Raw genomic sequence first — 25,575 nt, forward strand, 5'->3', positions numbered from 1 at the left:
GACATGAACAAGACTTCAAAGTGACTCTGCTCCACTCAAATTAGGAAAATTCAATCCAGGATTAACAAACCTTTTGATTTTAGAGCCAGCTCTCTTATTTTCTTCTCATGGCATACCTAATTAAGTCCTCACTTGACATTTCCTGCCTGCAAATTGTAATGCCTGTCCTCTCCATCATCTTTGTCATCAGTTTTAAAATTAATTTGTAGGAACTGCATAAACAATGAAAATGTACTTCCAGTCTGAACCTGCAATCCGGTTCCTGCTTTGACGCAAAACATACTCCTCTGCAGTGTACCCCCACCAGCACAGCGACCCCCTTTCTTTCTCTCTATTCCTTTGCCCTGAAGGCACTTCTGGATTGCTTAATATGTGCTCTTTGGCTGCCTAGACAGGACACCTAAGGCCATATGGACTTATCACTCTTCTCCTCCTTCTTTCCTATGGCTAATACCACTTTCCTGCTTTCTTTCTACCGCTGAATCTCCAGGCTTGGTGCTGTCATCAGGGGGACAGAGTCGATTTCGGCTTCGAGCTCCTGGTTGGTAAAGCTGCATTGCTGGGCGATCCTAAAGTAAAATGAAATATGTTAACATTACAACACTGCTACCAAGCATTTACAAGGGATTTTCAGAAGCATAAGCTGTGTATTGATAAATTCCCAGAACAATTCATACAAGACCAAAAACGTGAGGGCATTATACATAACAATACCTGTTAACAGTTAATTTGCCTCTAACTGCATGATTCCTTTCCCCTATCTCCAAAGAAAGGCAACCATTTCCTGAGTAGTTTATATACTTAGGGTAAACTTTTTAAACATCTGCCTAACTTTTCTAACCATCTCAAGATGAACTGAACCAACCAGATTTTTTTTTTTTTTACTTTGAAAGTACAGCTTCTCTCCTCCCCATCAGTAAATTGGCTTTAAAATGCACCACCACAAAAGAAATATTTTAGGTGTAAAAACAACAGTAACAAAAGAGTGCAAAGTCTTTAAGTGGAGAGATCTCCCTAAGTTATGAACTTACCGCAAACATGATTGTTTCTTAATTCGGGTATGACAACATAACACCCCAGCGAGACACTATAGGTGGCACTTTAGATCCTAGATTCCTAAATAAACTTCAAATAAAGTTGTAATGTACCCCTCAATTCAAAATGATGTTTCTGGTTTATAATAGTACGATCCTCGAAAACTGAAATGTATATAGGCCTTTTCTAGAATCCAACAAAAATTACATGTGCCTTCCCTACCCTTTTTCCCTGCTATATGAAAGTCAACCTTAAAGCATTATTCTCAATCAAATAATTCCAGCAAAATATCTCATTGTTTTCACAAGATGAAATGTTAAAATATATCAAACTCCTGCATAGTAAAGAAATGGATGATGGGGTCTCCATGTACAAAGATGGGATAATTTAAACACTGACAAGGACAATACCTAACAAAAACAAATTGTAATACACCAAGTATTTCTAAATCGACAAGTTCTTAAAGACTAAACAAAACAAAATTCATTGACAAACACTAGAATTTGCTGGGACACCAACTCATTACTCTAAATACTAGTAAATAAAGGTAAAGGATCAAGAGTTAATCTTGCCTTTCCTATGTAAACTGATTTTCAGGCTGAGTAGTTGGTAAGGGAACCTTCCTCTTTACAGGAAAACATAGACGATACATGCATCAGAAAAGGTAGAATTTCTTATGTCACCATTTTCCAGACCCCCTAAGCCCCCCGCCACCAATGAAATAATGAATCTAATAAGCAAAACATTAGGAGAAAGGCCGATAACATTTTTTGTAATAGCTGGATCAGGCTTACAATAGCTGACCCTATTGATCAGTTGTGTGTTTTTTTTTTTTTAACATTTTTCTCTTGAAATTTTTTAAATCTATAGAAATATAAAACTTGTACAGTGAATACTCAATAACCCTTCTCTTAGATTCATCGAGTGTAAACATTCTGTGACGTTTCCTTTTTCACACACAAATATTTCTTACAAATCTATTTGAGTGAGTTGCAGACATCATGACCTTTCATCCCTAAATATTCAGTATGTATATCCTACAAACAATGACATCCTATTACATAGCCACAACAGAACTGCTGTCGATTAACATCACACAGAGAACACTCAGATATTATATGCTTTCTGAAATGACGCAAGATAGTGCATAGTACCATGTATGAAGCAGTCCTGCCAAAATTTGAGCATGAATATATCCAGGCCTCTAGGTGAGGGGCTGGATATTTTCGTGAATACAGCTCGACTGATCTGTACTAGATAGAACTACCAGTTTTCCAGGAAATACAGAAGATAAAGGAATGTGTCAAAGGTCACACAGGGACATAATTAGGTAACTCAGACAGTGCGATGCTCAATAGGACAAATTGGTTTCTGCTACAAACAAAGGACAGGAAACAAAAGGCGAGGGGATTAAGAGTTAAGTAAACCTTTCAAGTAAATACAATTTGTGGACTTTGTTTAGAGCATGTAAAAGATACTAATGAGTTGATTGGGAAAATATGAACACTGATTAGATAGGATGTTAATGAATTATTGTTAGTTTTCGTTTTGGTGTGAAAATTCTATAATATAATCCTACTAGGGTTATCTTATTAAGAAAAGGTGCTTGTCTCTAATATTGACTGACTGACTGGTACCTGGGGATTTATAATAATCTCTGTTCTACTTTTGTGAATGTTTGACATTTCTACAGTAACTTAATAAACGAACCCAACTAAAGCTAAAAAAAAAGTTGCAGATCAAGTTCTCCTTTATAAAAATTCAGTAATAAACAATGAGATGCTAGCTTCTTCCTTTATACTTGCAGGAAACGAAAAAAGAATCCTTATGAAAATAAGCAAGTTGGACGAAAAGCGGCACCTTGTTTCTTATTCGATCTCTCTTAACCACTTCCTCTTTCTTTTCAGTTTTGTCTGAGCCGCCTACTGACTCTGTACTTTCAGGCTTCTTTCCTTTATCCCGAAGTAATTCTTTCTCTTTTTTCACTTCTTCTTCCTTTCTTTTAAAAGCCTTCTCTTTCTCATAGCGCTCCTTCTGCCGGCGGCGTTCTTCTTCCTGCCGCTTCAGTCTATCCCTCTCGCGAGCCATGCGCTCTTGATCTCTGTCGTAATCCCGGTCCCTCTCCCTGTAGTCTCTGCTGCTTTCATCTTCAGGTCTGCATGAAAAACAAATATGAGCATGTACCCTCAAAGACTCTCTAATTACAGAAGCAGGAACAGAACACTGATTCTGATTTGGTCACTGCAATGAGGCTGTACTTTTGGAGCAGGGTAAAAAAAAAATACCAGTGTTTTGAAAAAAAAAAAAAAAACAAACAAAACTGAAAGTCATTCACTCAGATTAAGATACAAGAATATTTGAAATCTTTCCTCCTTGTCCCCCTGCCAACCATAAAACAGGTTATCTTAACTCAAGTACAAGTCCAGGACATAGCAGCAAAGATATCATCTAGCAAAATGTTGGAAACAACCCAACCAAAGAGTCCTGAACTACTGACCTCTTAGGCTTTTCTTCTTTAAGTTCACCTTCGGGACGTTTGGGCAAGGTACAACTTTGCCCACAAGCTCTTTCATCATTCAGATTTTCTTTGTCCAGTTTTTTTGCTTTTTCTCTTTTGTCCAGTTCTTTTTCATCTCCTTTTTCTGGCTTCTTGAGCAGCTTTAAAGAGAATAACTTTATTTCTACTTCGAAAGGAGGGACACTGTCTTTGGACTCTATCAAAAACAGCATACCAACTAATTTAAATTTAGACAGGAGGTCCCTGTCTCCGCAGGTACTCTTAAACTTTCAGGTGAACAAATAGTGCACAAGAGCAGTAATTTACTAAAAGAATGCCATTAATGTGAAAGTGTTAGCCACTCAAGTGAAGTGGTTTAATCACTTTGTGGCAATAGGATCAAAACTCCTTTGGCTTAAATGGGCCAACCTTTAAGTGAACCAATGCGCACTAACAAATAATATGCCATCTGTAGCAAACCAGCATGTCAATATAACTTGATGGGAAAATATGCCACAAATTTAACATGCTAGGCAGATCGGCACTGTTAGATTGCTTTTATGTAGTTAACTGGAATGACAAATACCTTGGTCACCAAAGGAGAGATCCATTGCGAGAATAATTTTGCCTTGAGCCTGAGAGTAACATGCTTATGATGATACAATCATATTATAATTAGAGATGAACAGCAAGAATTATTTGACATTGGATTTAAAACTCCAAATACCTTATAAAATGGAACAGTGTAGTTCCATCTTCAGTGAGCAGGAACTCAATGTCACATATATACACACACATATATATGTGACTGCATGCAATTCTAAGATACAAGTGCTTATAAACTCAAATTCTAACAAAAGTCTTTTTTCTCACATCACTGCTACTAATCTCTCTAGAACACACCCCCCCCTCATCGTGTTCCTTCCCCCCCCCCAAGCTGCTGGATATTCAGAGAGTCTTAAAATAGAGAATTTTCAGTCTTACAGTGAAGGCATCATACAAAGGTTCATCTCAGGGTGAAGGCATCATACAAGTCACCAAGCAAAAGGCAAAGCACCACAGGACTTAAGCGTGAAGTATTTCAGCACACAGACAGCCACAGCAAATGGCAAGTCCAAACTGGACACTAAGAAGGCACAGTGTAAAGTGAGGATACCATGTGCAGGTTTCATTTGACATGTTCTTATTTCTCTAATGAACATCTCTGTTAGAAGCCAAAGATGTTCATTACTCAGATAAGAACATTAATGCATGTCTCTAGTAGGGCTGGCTCCTTCTGCCTTGCTGATAGTTAGGAACAGCAAAGCAGGTCACTCGCTCATTGGCGGCATGGCAGACAGAGAGACTGCTACAAGGAATTAAGATGGGAACCTCCCTGCCCGGCCGCCAAGCTCCCTATCACCAATAATGAGCCAGTAGAGCTGTGGGGAACCCTGGCCACATAAACTGCTGAATTTTGAGGAAGAAAAAGGAGATCCTGCCACCATCTCTCTTTCTCTGAATTTCCCCAGGAAGCTCATCAGAGCAAGGACTGCCCAACCCATGCCCTCAGAAGGGAAGCAGAATGGCTGGGATCTTTCCATGGGTTTTCCTTCTTCCTACATAAAATGTGTTAATCACAATCCGCAGCTCACAGACTCCCAGCCAGATGCAGGATAACGTGGAAACTGTGAGAGGGAACTGTGAGAGGGAACACACATAATGGATATTTATCCCCAGTACTCCCACACAAGGTAGTCAGTTACGAGAGGCCTATGAAGAGATGAGAAAGAGCTATTTAGGCATGGTTTCCTCTGGCGGTATAGTGTTGAAGCTTCCAGTGCACAGCAGAGTACCAGAATGTTATCTGGGCTTCCTTTTAAAGTAGGGATTTAAAATGGCTCAGCTTTTAAGACTTCAGTCAGTCTGAAGGGAGTTTCTATAGGTAACACTATCACCACCACCAAAAGGACTTATTAACTAAGACCTGTGTGTGTGACATGATACTAGGTGCTCTGTATCATGTACTTGGTCCTTACATTTTTCTGATTCACAGCTTGTAACAGAAACCTGTGTACCTGAAGACAGTGGAAAACAAACAGATGAGGCAACTTCATGTATCAAATATGAAGAAAAAGCTGAATAAAACCCATAATTCATGCCAGCCAGCCCTAAGCCCTCATTTTATGAAGAACTGAGAGAACAGTAATCTAAAAAATGAACATTTCAATGTTAAAAATAACACATAATCTGCACTGAAGAAATGATATCATATATACTACTTAATCCTTTTAAATTATCTTAAATTTAAAAAATACTATTACAGCAAAGAGTTCTACTGGTTTCCTCCCCCACCCGCCCCAAAAAAGACAAAACAAAAAAACTACTTTTACACCAACACAAGATGCATGCACATTTAAAGCAGATACATGCGTTTTTCCATTTAAGTTCTGTTAATACCTTAATCTTTGGTTCATCCTTTAACTTGTCCTTTTCTGGAATTCTGTCTATCTTCTTTAGCTTTTCTATATCTTTTCTCTTTCGTTTTTCTTCTTCTTTCCATTTTCTCCTTTCTTCTTCTCTTTGCCTTTTTCTTTCTATTTCTCGCCTCCGTCTTTCTTCTCTTTTTTCTTCTCTCATTCTCTAGAAGGAGACATCAACAGAAGTCTTGAAACAAAATAATCACCAAGCAATCAAGCCCAAAGGCATGGTGGGCACCCCCTAATCTGAATTATCTTTCCTCCCTACTTTCTACAAACAGGTATTCTACCTTCTAAACACCCACCCCACCCCATCCAGAATATGACAGAATGATTATCACTCTCCCACTGCTGCCTTGCTATATTTCCAGAGAATTTCAGAAAATTAAGAGAGTATCTCTGGAGCAAGCTAAGGATTCTCTGGGTTTGCAGAGTGAATCCTTGGTCCAACACCTGAAGAGAAGGAGAGGGGTAAAAGGTGAGGCCAAGGAGCCAAATCTTTAAAGAACAAGGGTAGAAAAAGCAGCTATTCTTCTATAGGATCCCAATGCTCTTTAAATATTTACAGAATATGAACCAATGAAATAAAAAATATTGAGAGAACTATAAAAATCAAAAGGTTTACCTGCTTGTTTTTCAGGAAGCTCAAAAGTGGGGTTGTCTTTTTAGCTACATAAATGTAAACAGATTATTAATAATACTTATCAACCCATTGAAAAAGGATGCCATTTTCTAACATTCCCTGCCAACCACCCAAGGTGGAAAAGCTACACCCATTAAACAGAAAGTTCATAATTCTATTATCAGAAAAGTTTTACAGTATTTCCATTTCAATTCTGCAGGCTCAACATAGTTTTTAAAGAGATTCAAATGAAAACAATACATTTTTAAAGCATAATTCCCATTGTCAAATTAATTAAGTACAAGGTCATTCTCCTGTTTTACAGAGAGGACTATAAATTTGTTTAACTGGGAAGAAACTGAGGGAAGGGAACAAATATATCTAATCCTTTAGATCCCATAATTCCACTTCTGGGAATTTATTCTAAAGAAATTATCAGAGATGGGCTTATACTATGCATCCATGAATAAAAACAAAGTTTTAGAAAAATATTTCATTCATTTTTCGGTATTCTAAACAATGCTACCTAGCCTTGTAGCTATCCTTTTGAACACATACTTTCTTTGAATACTGGGTCAAAGACTATGCTTGTATTTAGAGCTACTGACACAGTAGTGACAATTTACTAGAACCAATATCCAAGTTAGAATGCCTCAAGAGGTTTTCAATTATGCATTTCATTTTTTGGATACTTTTCAGACCTAAGGTTTTTTAGAAATATGAGCTTATTACTAGAAAACACCAATTGATCTTTAAAAGCTTACCAACATCTAGAGGTCCCCTATCATCTTCGAGTTTTATGTATTTATATTACATTTGTGTGACACTAAATAGGGCACTGAGAATTTTTTCCATCTCATCAGTACATTTTCATAATCTTGTAAGGCAGGGATATCATCTGCATTTTACAGTAGAAGAAATGGTCTCAGAGAAGTTAGTGCCATCCCCATGATCACAAAGCAAATGATGGAAATGGGAGTAAGACGGATAAGAAAGTAATTGCCCATAATTCCCTTTGGCCTACTTACCTATTAATTCTCTATTTTTTGCTTCTATTTCCTCGAGCAGTGTCTCTGGAGTAGATGTCATTTTCTCATTATCTGCAGCATAACTTTCCAAAAATTTTCTATATTCTGGATCTAAAGAATTGTTTAATTAAATAGAGAATAGAGGAAACTTTAAACAAAGTAGGAAATATTATCTAAGGTATTTATCAAAGAAAATAATTTCCTACTTCACGGAAGATTGAAAATAAACCAAACCATACTCACAAGATAGATTATGTAGGGCTTCATTGGTCATTTACTCTTAGAATTCCTATTCGAGATACCCGTTTAGGGAGTTAGTGTAACATAGGGCCAGGGAAAATGAGACACCACACATTATAACAGAACCTCTGGGCATGTTCTGTAGTTTGCATTTAAAAGTCAATACTCCTACTAATCCAGACTCACACATATGGGAGAACTGAAATAACTCTGAGTAATGGGAACTTGGAGAGTGTTATGTATAACATGTAAGCAATTCCTGAATGGCTGTACCTTACTTTAAGTAATCTCAACAAATGAAAATCAGGTGTTCCTAAAAGATACATTAGGGGGAATGTTCTAGATGTAGCATTAAGGGTGATGACAATTCCTGGAGTTCTTCCCAGATGCTTCCATCATCAGAAAGGGTAACACACCTGAGTCATTACATTGCTTGCATTTGGAGTTTCTATGCACTGTTGAACATGGCACTTGATCTAGCCTTCCAGGTCTGAATCTATAATAAGCAGTATACACCTCTCATAAAACATTGCAGCTGAGTGCTTATCTAACATAAGAAGAGTTAATGCAATGGTTACTCAACATAACAACACTACAGAAATTTCAAAATCTGGATCTAGTTTACCTTAAATGGCAATTATTCCAGTTTTTCAGTTCCTATGTTTTCATTAATGCAATTACTATTTGTGTAGTTAATTGCATATTCAAAGCCTACGAAATAGGACTGGCCATTTCAGCCACTTTATATTAAGTTACTCAAGTGTAAAAATTTTCCACCACAGCTCTCAACGGTAAACATTCCTTTTTATGAAAATAATGAGAACCAGAAGTCAAATAATAATTATAAAAATGGTAGGAGGCTTCAAGGAGTTATACTTTGAAACATGACTTTTCCCCTTTGTATCCCCATCAAGAAGCCTAATATAATTTACTACTCAAGAGTCAATAATATATTGCTTAGTGGTGGAGGAATGAAATGCCAATAGCCAAAGAGTGGAAACTGCAGGAAACCCATTCCCAGTTTAACAATTAAACAAAGTTTCTGTCAGAATCACATTTCTTCCATATGTTTTTTATGTAAGAGAGTGGAGTCCAATTAATTCTCACAAAGGTACTATTTTTTTAAATCCCATGGCAATAACATTACATAACTAGAGCTATACTGTACCATCATCGATAGTCCCAACTTTGGTATCTCTTTTCTTAGTCTTCTTTTTTGCAGCTTTTTGAAAAGGTGCAAATTCTACTATAGCAGGATATTCCTGACCTGTTTAGAAAAAAATACCATACTTGCTATAACAAAAAAAAGGTCAAAAATGAATACAAGTTACCCCATTGTTCTCTAGACCTCCTTTGATGGAGGCGTTCTCAATAGTGAATAATATGTTGTTTAATGGTGGAGGAATCATCTGAATAGGGTCTCCCAACAGGCATAAATCACACTTGCACAACTAAAAACATGATATCAAAGAATCTCTAAATTCATACTAACAATGTAAGAAAAGATATGGCAGGAAGCAAAATATTCTATTAAATTCAACTTCTAAAGTGTGATCTTTTGATATGTGTAGAAAAAAATCTACAAACTAATGTTTGTTTAAAGAATACATCTGAAAACTCTAGAATAAGAAAACCTATGGAGACAGAAAGTAGATTAGTAGTTGCTTAGAGCTGGGTGGTAGTGAGGCGGAGTGACAACTATAATGACTATGGGGTTTCTTTGGAGTGAAAACGTGTTCTAAAATTAGACTGGTGGTAGCTGCACAACTCTGTGAATACACCAAAAGCACAGAACTGCACACTTTAAAAGGGAACATTTTATGACCTGGGAATAATATCTCAATAAAGCTATTACTGAAAATATATACCAGGACACCCAAAGCACGGGCAACAAGAGTAAAAACAGATAAATTGGACTATATCAAAATGAAAAGCTTCTGTGCATCTAAGGATAATCCAGAGTAAAAAGATAACCTGCAGAATAGGAGAAAATATTTGCAAAACATATATCTGACAAAGGGTTAATACATAGGATATAAAAAAATCATCAAAAATAGGCCAGCTTAAAAATGTTCAAAGGACTTGAACAAACATTTTTCCAAAGATGATATAAAAATTGTCAACAAGCATATGAAAAGTTCATATGCTCAATCATATAATGATTACTTCACTAATCATTAGGGAAATGCAAAGCAAAACCACAGTGAGATATTGCCTCATGTCCACTAGAATGTTTACTATTCAAGGTGGAAAAAAGGACAAAAAATATAAGTGTTGGCAAGCATGTGGAAAAATTAGAACACTTGTGCATTACTGATGGGAATATAAAATGGTATAGTAGCTATGGGAAAAGGTACACTGGTTCCTCAAAAATTTAAAAGTAGAATTACTATATGACCCAGCAATTTGACTTTTGGGTATAGATTCAAAAAAAAGTGAAAGCAGAGATTAGAACAAATACTTATACATATATCATCAGAGCAGCATTATTCACAACAGCCAAGAGGTGGAAGCAGCCCCAATGTCTATCAACAGATAGCGGGTAAACAAAATGTGGTGTAGCCATACAATGGAATATCACTCAGCCTTTAAAATAGAAAGAAATTCTATCATATGCTACAATATGGATGAAGCTTGAGGCTATTATGCTAAGTGAAATAAGCCTGTCACAAAAGACAAATATTACATGAGACAGGATTCTTTTCTAAGTGATGAATATATTCTGGAATTACATAGTGGTGATGGCTGTATGAAAAACCGTTAAATCGAACATTTATTTATTTGAGAGGATGAATTTTAGGGTATGTGAGTTATATCTCAATTAAAAAAAAAAAAACCTCAAGTGACTACTGGGAAAAAAACCCTGCAGATCCCTGCTATAATGTCAGACAAGGTATAAAATACTATTCTTAGATCACTGGCATTTAGACAAAGGCTAAAATAAAATAATTAGAATTGACCACAGACATCATAAAGCAGTCATGGGGAAAACATGATTTTGGAAATCCTAGTGAATGCAAAATCAGATTAGCTTGATAGTTGATATAAATATTGAGAAGGAGCAGATAAATAAAACCACAGAAGGCGAAGGAGTTTGGACTTTTTTCACAATTGTTATATTAAATCATTAATTTCATGGCTATATAACAAACTCCTAGATACAAAGTGAGAGATCAAGTGTGATGTCTTACTATATAACTTAGTGAGAATTTCAAAACAATTTTCCAACTGGGAAGTACTGGCTTAAAAGGAATTTGAATTAAATAAATTCAATTTAATGTCTTGAAAAACAAATTCATCTTGGTCCTTAGAGCAAGATGAGAAGAAAATATTTAAAACTCATATAAATTTAAAGAATCATTAACCAGTGTTACTGTTGAAACCAGCAGAGTCAAAATATCTAATCCAGGGTAAAAGATTTTTTACAGAAGGAGAAAACAGTGACAATTTCATTCAGTTGATCAATTACATATATAACATGTTAATAATAATACCCATGGGTTGTGAAAAACCACATATCTATAAGACTGATATAAGTGTATCAACCTGTGTAAAGCACTTTAAATGTTGCACATTTTATTACCCAGGATTTGAGAGCAGCTATGAAGACATTAGGAAACACTGCAATACATTGTCTTAAACATACAAATGAAAGAGCAACTCCCCCTCAGTTACAAGGACTCACCTTTATTGTCAAGGAATACATAACCATCAAAGCGATCCCTGAACAAAATAATGTCCTCTTGATTTTTAAAGTTGATGTATGCTCTGGCATACATATGAGGATACAGACTGCAGAGAGGAAAGCAATTATATAAATGTGTTTGCAGGTGTCTGGCTGAATTACAGGTATGCATATATTAAAGAGACATGCTTAAAAATCAAATGGAAAACATTAGTAGGATAACAAGAACAGAAGTCTTTTTCATTTACCCACCCCTCCCCTTTATTTATCTATTTTACCTAGTATCATTAGAAAAAAACTCAAAATAATCATGCTCAGGCATAGGCTGAAGATGTTCCTGAAGCTGCTCCTTGGTCAAAGTGGGAGGTAATCTCCGAATTACCACCTTAAGAAATGAATAGGAAAATAAAATTAGTACAAATCAATGTTCTGTCACACCTGAGTCACCATCCCTGTAGAAAGCTGGAATGCGATCACTTGTAAAAATCAGGGGGAAAAAATACCCTTCTAATGATCAGAATTAGTCAAACATAAAAGAGACGCGGCTTTAAAAAACAAAATGCAAACTGCCTGAATCAAAAATAACCCAGGTTCTGTTAATCCACAGACCCGCAGTTTTTAATAGGTTTGCGCATCATTTTCCATCAAACAATTTTTAACAGATGTAGCAAAAAATCAGTAGGCCAGCCCTCGTTTTTTGGTGGGTGCCACGAACTCTTATTTCTCTCCCACATCCGACACATCCTAAAACAAATCTTTCCTCATTCAGCACAAAGAATTCAAAACTCTAAGCCATACTAAAAATTCACTCACTGTTCCCAAAACAGGATGCCCCCAGACCCGTAACCTCCTTCAACTTGCCCCCCATTAATACTATCATAAAGTATTCCCACTCCGATAGCGCCTTCATTATTTAACAATCCCTCCAATTAACCTTTTAATTTCTCATTCTCTTTACTATCTCTCCCCTCCCATTACCATCGCCCAGCTCATATTTAAACCTTTCCCATCTGGGAATCCCCAGTCCCTCATTCCCACCCTGGGGCTGGGCCGGGAGAGGCTCCCCCCATTTGGGGCAAGTGGATGAGAGCGGGTGAAGCGATTTCATTCAGGTGAAGAAATACGGCGGGAGACTGCGAGAGGAAGAGAGGCGCCCCATTCCCAACCATCCTCCCCGGATGGGGGGATCCGTCCCGCCCTCTCCCGGGCCAACAGCCGGTCAGGCACCTTGCTCAGCGCCTCTTTCTTCTCCTTGTTTCGATCCTGTTTATCATCCCCCTTGGGGCAGTCCCCCGAAGCCCCACTGCCGCTGCCTGTGGCCCCCGGGGGCGTCAACAGGGTTACTCGCTTCTCCTTGGGCCTGTGATCCTTCTCCTCCTTCATGGCCACGATCTCGCCGCTCGCGGCGGCAGCTCGGCCTAAACGCCACTACGCCGGGCACCAACGACTCCCGGCCAGCTAGCGTCAGGACTCCGCCCCCAACAAAGGCCCCTAGTGATAAGCCGGGCCCCGCGTTCCATTGGGCCCCGCCAGGATCTCGCGAGACTTCAGAGCACCCGGCTTCTCTGGGTGGAAAGGTTTTAACACCTGGTCTTGACTTCCCGCCTGCTGAATCCCGCACCGCCCAATCCCCTTGTGACCCAGACTCCCTCGGGGCCGCTCATCGCACGTCAGTTTCAAAGCCGCCATCTTGATTATGACGGCTTTTAGCGGACTACAAATCCCGGCATGCAAAGCAACTAGCTGGCTCTGACCTGGAGTCCTGCAGACTTAGCTATCTCAGGGTCTCAATTTGTAAGTAAATTTTGCAAAGTCCTTTAATCTTGGGTTTTTTCAGATCAAAACATAGGCCCCGCGGGCTACGCCTTGCTTCCTTTTCCTCAGATAAACCCAGTGTTATGCAGAGTTTGCCTCTTTAGGGGAACACCCGTGTTTTCAGTCAGCTAAAGTACTTTCAGGAGCTTTAGAACTTATTTACCTTATATTGATTAGGAGTCACAGATAACTTTACTCACAAAATAGTGACTTTTAAAGGAATATTTCCAAAATGTATGAGATTTGTTCTGATCCCCCCTTAAGTGAAAGAATTCTATCATACTATTGATTCTCCACAGAAGAAAAAAATAAAACCCAAGTTGTTTTACTTGAGATTACTCTCCTTCCTACTTAAAAAAAATCAATTGTACATTATACATAATAGCTCCAAACTGGAAACGATCCAAATGTCTGACAACTGGCGAATAGGGATAAATGAAATATGGTGCATCTATAGAATGAAATACTAATCAGCAATTAAAATGAACCGATAAGGGCATTAACATGAACAAATCGCAAAATGATTATGTTGAAAATATCCATACACAAAGAGATTATGTAACCGGAAGACCAGAACTCATGCCACCTGTCACCAAGGAATGCCAATAAAGTAGAGAAAGGAAGGTGCGTTTAAATTAGACAGCTGGGGGTTGTGGGTGAGGGGGCCTCCCAGATGGCCCAAGGGGTAAGTCTCAGCACTATGAAGCTTTGGGCAGCCACACTGCAGCATGAGTTCAATCCCAGGCCAGGGAGCTGACCCACATGGTGCAGTAGACCTTTCCTGTCTCACATGCTACTGCCCTCGGCAGTGTATCTCAGTACATCCACCTGTTCTGCTCCCCACTCTGCCTCTAGTGAATCTTCTCACACACACACACACCCCCTCCGCACCTCTGGCCTACACCCCAGGCCTTTTACGTATAAAAAAATAAAATAAATCTTTAAAAATAAATAAATCAGACAGCTGGTAATCTGGAAAGGGGGGCATTTAACACCCTAAAGAAAGGGCCTTAACATTTCACTTCCAGCTGGCTTTTTATAGTGAGTTGAACAAAAGCAATTCAGCAGTAAACAGGCTTTTACTGCTGCCAGGAGGTAGGGATGTCCAGCCTGGGAGCTCCTTATCCCACTCCTGAACACCTGGCTTCAAGCATGTCCCAGTGTGCTGAATCTGGTCTTCAGATAGCACTGGCTTGCTGTGCTCCTCGAAATATGTCTTGGGGTGTTTATGGACAGAGCATAAACAATGTGTGTTTGCAAATTTCTTCCCATACTATGCATAGTGTCCTACCAAATGCCCCCCTTACTAACCCCTATCAACCCCTATGATCTCATTTACATGCATTTCTAGAAAAGTTAAAACTATAGCAACAGAAAGTTGATCAATGATTGTCAGGTGTTTGGGGTTGGGAACTAGGGATTGAGGGCTGAGAGGTGCCAGCAAACCTTTTGCAGTGATGAAAATGCTCTTTATCATGATTGTGGTGGTAGTGGCATTACTGCACATATTTGTGTCAACTCATTATATTGTACAATTGGAACTGGTGAATTTTATTTTGTGTAAATTGTACTTCAATAAAGTTCAGTCCCCTGAGTTAAAAAAATGCAAAATTTGGAAAATATTGCCCTAAATGATAGAGCATTTCGGCCTCCCTGGTGGTGCAAGGGGTTAAGATGCAAACTATGAAGTTATCTGCAGGCTCTCTGCAGCGCAAGTTTGATCCCCAGCTGGCCAGGGAGCTCCTGACCTCGGTCTCGCCTGCTGCTCCCCTCAGCAGTGTATTTCAGTCAATCTGCCTGTTCTGTTCCCCATTCTGTCTCTGGTGAATCCTCCCACTGCCACACCTCTGGCCTGTACCCCAGTTCTTGTGTGCATAAATAAATAAAATCTTTTTTTTAAAGGAATAGAATATTTACAGCACTCCAGATGCTCCCTAATGTCTCTTCCTAGTCACTTTCCCCACCAAAAATACTACCATCCTGACTTGTAACACCATTGATTAGTTTTATGTGTATTGAACTGTATGTGAACTGAATCACATGGAAACATATAGTGTGTATTTATGTTGGGCTTCTTTCAACTTTTTTGACTATGAGATTCATTTATATTGTCATATGTGGCTTTGAATTGTTTATATCATTGCTGTATAATGATACTTTGTATGAATCTACAACACTTTATCCATTTCACTTTGGAGTACTGCCCTGAACATTAGTACATGTCACTTGATGATCATATGTATGCAGTTATTTTGCATTAAGACCTAGTGGAACTATGGGGTCACAGAATAAGCATATGGTCTGCTTTAGTAGATACTGTGAAAGAGTTTTCCAATGTTTTTGTACTAATGTACACTCTTATTAGTGTTGTGTGAGATTCCGAATTGCTTCCCATCCTTCCCCACGCTAGCTAATGCCTAGTGCGTGTGCAGTGGTAGCTTATAGTAATTTAACTTTGCATTTTTCTGATGATTAATGAAGATGAGCATCTTTTCATCTATTTATTTTTGATTCTATGACTTTTAACATTTGGCTATTTTACCATGTGATTTATTCCAAAGCAAAACAAAACCAATGGTGGTATAGAACTCTCTCAAACTTTCTTTTATTGTTGATTAAACTGTTTCACTGCACACTCTGAGAATCTTCTTTCCACTTCCCAAGATGGGCAGTATCATGTGTGGGACTCCACCCAAGAAAAGCAGAAGGAAGGTGTCTACACACATACACACACACACGCACACACACACGCCTTATTTTATTTTATTTTTTAAAGATTTATTTATTTATTTATACAAGCACTGGGTACAGTCAGAAGCACGGGAGGATGAGAGAATTCACCAGAGCCAGAATGGGGAACAGAACAGGCAGACTGACAAAGTACACTGCTTAGGGGAGCAGCGGGAGGCAGGAGAGGTCTGCACGCCATCTGAGACCCTCTCCGGTGGCTGGGGATCAAACCGGTGCTGCAGAGGCTGCGAGCAGCTTTGCAGCCCAGTGCTCAACCACTGCGCCACAGGGGAGTCCCAAGCTTTGTTTTTTTTTTTTTTTAAAGAATTGTTTATTTATGCATACAAGAACTGGGGTATAGGCCAGAGGTGCCGGGGGTCAGAAGATTCACCAGAGACAGAGTGGGGACCAGAACAGGCAGATTGACTGAAACACACTGCTGAGGGGAGCAGTAGGCGAGACGGGAGAGGTCTGCTGCGCCATGTGGGTAGCTCCCTGGCCGGCCAGGGATATAACTCGTGCTGCAGAGGCTGCGGATAGCTTCACAGTGCTGTGCTTAACCTCTTGTGCCACCAGGGAGGCCCACAAGCTTTACTTTACAAATACTGCCCTGGCCTCCATTGAGCAGGGTGCTTTTATAAATTATATTGTACCTTTTATATTAGGTCTTTTTACAAATAAACCTCCTTGTGGGAATCATGTAGGACTGCTTGGTGTTCAACTCCAGTATAATGGGAACCATAAAACTAACATCAAGTTTCAAGATCAAAGTGACGTTCATTTCAATGCTGTAGTGTTTGTTATTTTAATTAATTGTTGACCCAGATCAGCTCTAAAGTTACCTAAATATCAGACAGACCATTCGGAAAGGAGTTAAATAATGTATGGAAGTACAAAAAAATTCACACAAGTGTCTGCTGATTCTCATATCATCTGTGAAGGAAAGGATAAAATCTCATTTTATATATTAGTTAAGGTAAAGATATGTTTGAGGACTTTGGACTCCAGTGTAAAGGAGACTTACATAGTTTAATTCTTGGAATTACTGTCCCATCAGTTAAGGATCCTAGCAGACATTAGCTACTGCCCATGTGTACTGATGACATAAAGCTAGGGGTAATGACGATATGACATGAGGGATTTGGTTTCACGGGGAAATTGAGTTGTCAATTAAAAAAAGTTTTCAGTTTAAAGTTGGTGGCTGAGACTTGGAATCTGATTGAGACTACCATACTTATGTAAACTAATAAGTAAATCAGAGATAAACTTTAAAATCCTGAAAGTGTATAGTTTTCTCAGGGAAATCATTTTACAGGGTATAAAAGTCAAAACAAAAGTTAGAAGCTAACCATAGTCTGTAATGTGAACATAGGAAGATCCTATGAACTGAGAATGAGATGAAATTTAGACAAAAGAAGGTGCCTCCCATGGGTGCGCAGCGGTTGAGCGCTGGGCTGCAAAGCTGCCCGCAGCCTCTGCAGCGCCGGTTCAATCCCCGGCCCCAGGGCGAGGGTCCCACATGGCACGCAGACCTCTCCTGCCACCCGCTGCTCCCCTCAGCAGTGTATTCCGTCACTCTGCCTGTTCTACTCCCCGCTCTGGCTCTGATGAATTCTCTCACTCTCCCACGCTTCTGACTGTACCCAGTGCTTGTATAAATAAATAAATCTTAAAAAAAAAAGAAATTTAGACAAAAGAAGACATAAGGACTTTCACAACTACAAAAATAATTGTGGTAAAAACCCATTTTTGCCCTGTGAGGGGCACACGAGGTGTGATGGCCCATTTGGCCCTCACAAAAGCCTTATGGAGTGGGTACTGTTGTTTTCCCTATTTAACAGTGGGTGAAATTAAGACACTGTGGTTCAAACCCCAAGGTACATGGTTAGTAAGTAACACAGCTGATATACAAACCCAAATCACATCTCCAAGCCTGGTAGTTAAAAAAAAAAGACCTAGAATAAAAATATACTAGTCTTAATTAAACATATTGGTAAGTTCTCTGATATAACAGTAATGTTAATAATAATTTGCTATGTTACTAAAACTTGAAGAGATTTCATGTCAATTTTTTTCGTTTATTTTTTTATGCATACAAGAGCTGGGATGTAGGCCAGAGGTGGAGCGGGGAGTGGGGGGAGGGAGAGAGGTGGGGTGAGAGGTATGGGGTTGTGTGAGAGAATTCACCAGAGACAGAGTGGGGAGCAGAACTGGCAGATCTACTGAAATACAGTGTTGTGGGGAGCAGCTGGCGAGACAGGAGAGGTCTGCTGTGCCATGTGGGTTAACCCTGTGCCTGGCTGGAATTGAACTCTTGCTTCTTGCTGCTCATTGCAGTGGCTGCTGATAGCTTCATAGTGCTGAGACGTACCCCCTTGCACCACCAAGAAGGCCCCTCATGTCAAATATTAAACAAGTATAGAAACACATTTTGTAGCTATGGAAGTAAAAAGCCAGAAGGAGAAATGATGGAAATTATAGAAATTCAGGATTGAGGGATTTAGAGCTATTTAAAAAACCCAAAGGGCAGGCCTCCTTGGTGGTGCAAAGGGTTAAGCACCAAACTATGAAGCAATCCACAGCCTCTGCAGCACGAGTTCCATCCCCAGCCAGCCAGGGAGCTACCCACATGGCGCAGCAGACCTCTCCTGACTCCCCCGCTGCTCCCCTCAGCAGTGTATTTCAGTCTGCCTGTTCTGTTCCCCACTCTGTTTCTGATGAATCCTGCCACCCCCCCACATCTATGGCCTGTACCCCGGCTCTTGTATGTATAAATAAATAAATCTTTTAAAAAAAACCCAAAGGGGAAAAAATCAAAGAAGAATATATAAGAAAGCAAGAAAGATAAGAAATGTTACTTCTTTATGTATGGCAAACAACTACTAAGGTTACAGTGGAATGATTCAAAATGAATACTTTTCTAATTTCTTGGAGGATAGCGTCCCGACGACTTAAAAGCTCTCATAGTCCACATTTTTTCTTTATAGATATTAGGGATCCTTGGCCTCTTGGTTGTTTCAGATGTAACCATTATTCAAATAGTCACATGCCTAAAGAATAACAGTGAATTTAAAAATGAAATCATTTAGTTACCAGCTAAGAACAAGCTGTTCAAAATAGAAAAGAAAAACTATATCTTGAGGATGTTAAGATAAGTAATTACAAATTAGTCTTTCTGCTACAATTTTTAAAGTAGTTGGGTTTTTCCCCCTAACTTAACAAAAGGATACTTGTCTAATTAATTCCCCCCAATCCTTCGCCTACTCCATTCAGTTTCACACAGAAAGGAAGAAGGGAATGTGTCGACTTTTTACTGAAATATGAATGTTGAGTTCTCTTACAGCCTCCACCTCCCCCAAGCACACACATGTGGGCACACAAGTGGAGTCAGGAAGTGTCTGAGACAAGAAATGGTGAATGCAGCTAGTTGTCTATTCTGCCCACTCTCAATTAAAAGAGAAAAATGGACAAGGAGTATTGGACAGAGAGGAAACACTTTTAGACCTAAACTATTCTGCTCATTTATATGCTGTGCTAATGATTGCTTTTCTCCATCCTAATAAAAAAAAACCTAGAGAATATTTAAGACTCGGTGAACTAATTAAGAAAACTTGTTACCTAACTAATCACCTTGAAGGCAAGTTTCCAAGTAAGTAAAATTGCCTCTACTTTGTCCTTTATCACAAGCTGTAAGGGTCCTCTCTATTGTGCCTCTCAAACATTCAGTAAAAGGAGATAAGACTCTCATCACAATATTTTACTAAAGAACCTGTCTTTACCCACCCTGTGTAAGGCCTCTATTAGCTCCAGTAGCTTGTAAAACATGCTTTGGAGAATTTCATGATGTTATAAATATGTCCATTGTAGAAAAGAGTTACAGCTCACAAATTATATCTGTTATTTAATTATGGAAAGTCATGGCAGACTAACAAACCACAAGTAAACAACATTAGTGCTTCTGACAGGATTTATTCACAATGCAAAGTCTTTTTTTTTATGAAAAGGGTTTTCTTTTTCATCTTTATTTTTTGAAAGATTTATTTATGTAAGAACCGGGGTACAGGCCAGAGGCATGGGAGGGCGAGAGAATTCACCAGAGACAGAGCTGGGAGCAGAACAGGCAGAACGACTGAAATACACTGTTGAGAGGAACATGGGCGAGACAGAAGAGGTCTGGTGCACCATTTGTGTCACCTCCCTGGCCGGGGATTGAACTCGTGCTGCAGTAGGTGTGGATTGCTTCATGGTGCTGATACTTAAACCCATGTGCCACCAGGGAGGCCCCTAACTTGAAATATTTTTTAAAGTGCATTTTACACTATGAATTTTCTTCATGATTCCATTTTGGGTGCATCTTGCATGTATTTTAATATGTATTTTATTGTCATTCAGTTTTAATTTTTTTATGGTTTCCTCTAAGATTTTCTCATTGGCTATTTAGGGTTGTGTTTTTGGTTTTTAGATGTATGCTTTTGTTTTTACAGTCTTTTTATTCTTGAGTTACAATTTCAACATGCATGTTTAGTTTTTAGTAAGTTTAGAGTTAATAAATAACTACATCATTTCTCCAAACAAAAATAGTGTTTTCAGTGCTTTTACTCCAGTACTTCCTATCACACCACCCACTTTTCTATGTCATGGTTGTAAGGTAGTTTCGGTTTCATTTCTTTAATCCTCCTCCCCTCTACTACCCTGTATATATTCACAGTTACTACACATTTAGATGGCTATATATCTCCACTACTTAAATGAAGGCCTGGCATACAGTGGGTGCTCGAAAGCTATTTATTAAATGAATGTTTACGGCCTCCAGTCTCGTCCAGTCTACCATCTGTTTCCTACACTGCAGAATTATCTTCATATTTATATCTGATCATCTCACTTCCTTTCATAAAACCCTTTGATTTTTAAAAAATATTTATTTATGCATACAAGAACTGGGGTACAGGCCAGAGGTGTGGGGGAGATGAGAGGATTCACCAGAGACAGAGTGGGGAGCAGAACAGACCGATTGACTGAAATACACTGCTGAGGGGAGCAGTGGGCAAGACAGAGAGGTCTGCTGCGCCATGTGGGTTAGCTCCTTGGCTGGCCAGGGATCGAACTCGTGCTGCAGAGGCTGCAGATAGCTTCAGAGGCTGCGGATAGCTTCACTGTGCTGTGCTATGCTTAACCCCTTGCACCACCAGGGAGGCCCCCTTTCATAAAAACCATTGATGGTGGGCCTCCCCAGTGGCGCAGCGGTTGAGTGCTGGGTTGTGAGGCTGCCCGTGGCCTCTGCGGTGCAGGTTCGATCCCCAGCTGCTCCCTGGCCACCGGAGGAGGGTCCCACATGGCGCGCAGACCTCTCCTGCCACCCGCTGCTCCCCTCAGCAGTGTACTTCGGTCCTTCTGCCTGTTCTGCTCCCCGCTCTGGTTCTGGTGAATTTTCTCGCCCTCCCGTGCTTCTGCCTGTACCCAGTGCATGTATAAACAAAACAAACAAACAAACAAACAAACAAATAAATAAATAAATAAAACATGCCACTATTAAAAAAAAAAAACCTTTGATGGTATCTCCTTGCCCTTCAGCTATTGCCCTTACCAGGACTTGCAGGGTGTCTGCTGTTTGGCCCTGGCCAATGTCCTTTTCTTCCAGTCACCCTGAACTGCTTTGAATTCTTAGCTGAAGCCAGTCTATCAGCTCAGATGCTTAATATGTACTTTCCCCTCCGCCTGGGATTCTCTTTCTCCCTTTTCAGGTCTCATTTTAAGGGTCATTTTTCTTTCTTTTTTTTTTAAGATTTATTTATTTATTTATACAAGCACTGGGTACAGTCAGAAGCACGGGAGGGTGAGAGAATTCACCAGAGCCAGAGGGGGGAGCAGAGCAGGCAGAAGGACCGAAGCACACTGCTGAGGGGAGCAGCGGGTGGCAGGAGAGGTCTGCGCGCCATGTGGGACCCTCCATCCGTGGAGGAGCAGCCGGGGATCGAACTGGCACTGCAGAGGCTGTGGGCAGCTTCACAGCCCAGCACTCAACCGCTGCGCCACCAGGGGAGGCCCTTAAGGGTCATTTTCTAGGGGAGCCTCCTATAATCTCTCAGACTAGCTTAGCTTTGACCAACTGTAATCTTACCTCTTACCTTTCCATATTTCTTTTTTTTAATTTTTAAGTAAACTAGTTTTTGCCTGTGAAAAGAAATTGCACCACATAATTCAGGGTGATACAAAACAGTTCTGACTTTTAAAATGTTATTCTATCCTGTCCCATCTCAGCTCTTGCTGCTTTCTAGTACATCAGCTGCCTCGCCTTCATCGTTTACGCCTAGATCCTTTTCTCAGCTTTATCCTATTTTTGAGTCACTTTCTAGTATGAATTCTCAGGAATAGTATATCTCTGAACCATTTTTATGATTTTTTTTTTGCTACTCATAGCCTTATTTCCTTGAGTTTTTGGCACACTCTCTTCCTTTGCATTCCATGGCAGTGTTCACTCCTAGTTCTCACATCTGCCTCTACAGCGTCCTCTTTCCTTGTTCTTTCTTATTGTTTGATCCTTTAAATGCTGCATCCTTTGTGATGCTTTCGTAAGCCCTTTTTCTAGCAGGCTGCTTGTGTATCCCCACTGTGCTTTTCATTTTATTATCGAATGTATCAAGTTACATCATGTGAGTTCCTTTCTCATCTCCTCCATGGCTGGGTTTGGGTTAATCCTAAAATGAACCCAGTGCAATTTATTTGTACTCATCACACTTGTCATTGATGACCATTTCCTTGAGGACAGGGGCTGTATCTATCTCGTCCACTGATATCCCCTATGCCAAGTACCGTGCCTGACAGAGTGGCTGCTCAAAGAAAATCTTTAAGTGGATTAATGAATAAAAAATACTCTAAACCACAATTTATTTTTGCCAGTTTCCTGGGATCAGCCCAGGAAATTGGCCTAAGTGACCCATCAATTCATTCACTAGACTGCAACCACAGTAACATAAAAAAAAAATCCGATGATGTTTTCTTCTCCAAACCTCTACTGTCTTCCCATTACCTAGACAAAGTTCCTCAGCTTGTATCCAAGGTTCTGGCCCCAACTTCCTGTTTGAAACCTTTCTAGGTTTACTTATTAACTGCTTATTACAGGCCAAGCACTGGGCTAATCACTGCAGTTCACAAGCCAGTTGAGAAGACAGGGACCTAGATTAACATTAATAGGGCATCATCAACTCTATTAGTCTGTGAGAACACAGATAGTTTCAGACACTGGCTTATAAAATATTAGGCTTTTGCCCTCTGTAGGTTTACAGGTTTGGTCTGTAACTACCATGTCCAATACGGTGGCCACCAGCCGCATTTCAATGTGTAACAGCCACCTGAAGATAGTGGCTGTCACATGGGACAGCACAGCACAGACCCTTTCTGTCAGCCACAGTAGCGGGGCTACAGAGACAGCAACACACATCCCCTGAGCTGCTAGGTACCAATCCCACCCCCTGACCCAATTCTCATACTCTTCCCGCCTTGGCTGGGATGTATTTTGAAGTATCACAGGCTCCCCAACAGAGAAAATGTGTGAAAGTACTTTTGCAAACTTTTAAGTTAGTCAGAAATGTGATATATGAAATATTCAGTTATTGCTTTCATCACAGCTCCAGTTACTTCAAGGAAATTGTAGTTCTTTTTTTTGAATTTTTCCCTTTCCAGGAATATGCCAGAGAATTCTGGAGGGTATATGTTCTGTACAACCAGTATTTATACTAGATAAAAACCCAGATGACACCTACCTTGATGCTTTTATAAGCCATCCATTCTGAACCCTACTTCACCACCCTCCTTTTTATTTTTTTTTTATAGAGGCATGTTATTTATTTATTTATTTATTTATTTATTTATTTATTTGTTTGTTTGTTTTGTTTATACATGCACTGGGTACAGTCAGAAGCGCGGGAGGGTGAGAGAATTCACCAGAGCCAGAGCGGGGAGCAGCGGGCGGCAGGAGAGGTCATGTGGGACCCTCCTCCGGTGGCCGGGGAGCAGCCGGGGATCGAACTGGCGCTGCAGAGGCCGGGCAGCTTCGTAACCCAGCGCTCAACCGCTGCGCCACGGGGGAGGCCCACCACCCTCCTTTTTGAACTGTCACTTTCTCTAGAAAGGAAAGACACGAAGTAAGATTTCTAAAACAACAAAATATTTATTTTGAGAAAAGAATTATGGGAAACCTAAGTAATAGGAATTGGACCCTCATCGGGGTCTTCTGGGAAATCGGAAGCACCACCCTCTTCTGCAGCTCGATGCTTCTCCAGTTTAGCAATCAATTCTTTCGCTGGATTGAAGACGCCATTGGTCTGCTGGTCACAGACATAGCAGCGAGGGGTGGTACGGAAATGCTGCAGCGCACACTTCTCACAGAAATAATGCCTGCACTTGGTGACAACTGGGTTTTGGAAGGTCTGGCGACAGATGAAACACTTGAATGGTATTTCCTCATCATCGCTTCCCACTTCATAGTTTTCATCCTCATAGACGCCATAGCGACCCTCATCAAGCTCACGTTCGATCTGCCACCCATGCTTGTAATCTGAACGGTCATGGAGGAATTTGCAGCTGTCACCGAAGCCGCAAAAGCCTGTCTCCTTGTAGTCCTTACAAATGTCGGGCTGGTAATCCCAGCGCACGGTTGCACGTAGATGCTCCGGAGCGCGGATGGGGCCCTTCCTCACCATCCCGGAGGACGCATTGCCCATAGATGTATCCTTGGGCTTCATGTATTTTTGGTAATTATTTATTCCCCGATAGATCTTGTCATCTTCCTTGCCCCTCAGCTCCTCCTGGATCTTCTGGCTGCGCTCAAAGATGGCTTGTGCGTCACGTTCCTTTTCAGTGTCTAGCTCGTACACGGCGGTCGCTCCCATGTCCTCTGGCCCCACGGGTTTGGCGGAACGGGTGGACTTGTAGACTACGCCAAGACTCTCGGGCTCCTGCTCCTCCTCGCTACTCAAGTCGCCGTAAGCCGCCTTCAGTTTGCCACTGCCTCGGGTCTTCTGTATCATCGGATTGTGGATCGCCCGCTTCTTCTCCGGGCGAACTACGGTGCTGCCTTCGTCGCTGCTGCTACTGCTGTCTCCGGACTCTGCGTCGCAGACCCGGCGCTTTCTGCGGCCCGCCGCCCCTTTCCGCCCAGGCTTTTTGAAGAGGAAAGTGCATACCTGGTCTGTGGACTTTCCTGGGGGAAGCTGCTCTGCCATTTTCGGGTTCCGAGCTGCGGGGCGGCGGCGGCGCGCTTGGTCGCGCGGGGCTGCTTCGGGCCACCACGCGCCGGGCGCCGGCTAGGCCGCGAGTTGGGAGTAAACTAGAGAGCGGAGAGGAGCCCGCGGCGCGCGCGTGAGCGACACCAAGTGCGCGCCCCTTCTGAGCCCTGCCGGGCCCCGTAGCTTCCCGCGGAGACGTGCGTGACGTCGCCCCTTTCGCTGGCTGCCGCGCTGCACCCC

The 25,575-nt window shown here is 40.7% G+C and overlaps 2 protein-coding genes across 3 annotated transcripts; both read right to left on the bottom strand.

Moving 5' to 3' along the window:
* Positions 1-419: 419 nt before the first annotated feature.
* On the bottom strand, positions 420-12,949 carry UPF3B (UPF3B regulator of nonsense mediated mRNA decay; the record flags this gene model as incomplete). Of its 2 annotated transcripts, XM_084258660.1 has the most annotated exons (11): positions 420-569; positions 2,896-3,190; positions 3,533-3,693; positions 5,551-5,589; positions 5,972-6,154; positions 6,617-6,660; positions 7,642-7,752; positions 9,050-9,148; positions 11,567-11,673; positions 11,845-11,951; positions 12,794-12,949. In XM_084258660.1, the coding sequence occupies 11 exons, from the start codon at positions 12,947-12,949 to the stop codon at positions 420-422; spliced, it is 1,452 nt and encodes a 483-aa protein (XP_084114786.1). The 2 variants fall into 2 exon arrangements, with proteins under 2 accessions (XP_084114786.1, XP_084114785.1); XM_084258659.1 differs by lacking the exon at positions 5,551-5,589.
* Positions 12,950-24,306: 11,357 nt separating this feature from the next.
* On the bottom strand, positions 24,307-25,332 carry RNF113A (ring finger protein 113A; the record flags this gene model as incomplete). Its single annotated transcript, XM_084258253.1, has 1 exon — positions 24,307-25,332. The coding sequence occupies one exon, from the start codon at positions 25,330-25,332 to the stop codon at positions 24,307-24,309; it is 1,026 nt and encodes a 341-aa protein (XP_084114379.1).
* Between the last annotated feature and the right edge of the window lie 243 nt (positions 25,333-25,575).

This window comes from Talpa europaea, assembly GCF_964194135.1.
Source record: "Talpa europaea genome assembly, chromosome: X".
In the NCBI taxonomy this organism is placed as follows: domain Eukaryota; kingdom Metazoa; phylum Chordata; class Mammalia; order Eulipotyphla; family Talpidae; genus Talpa; species Talpa europaea.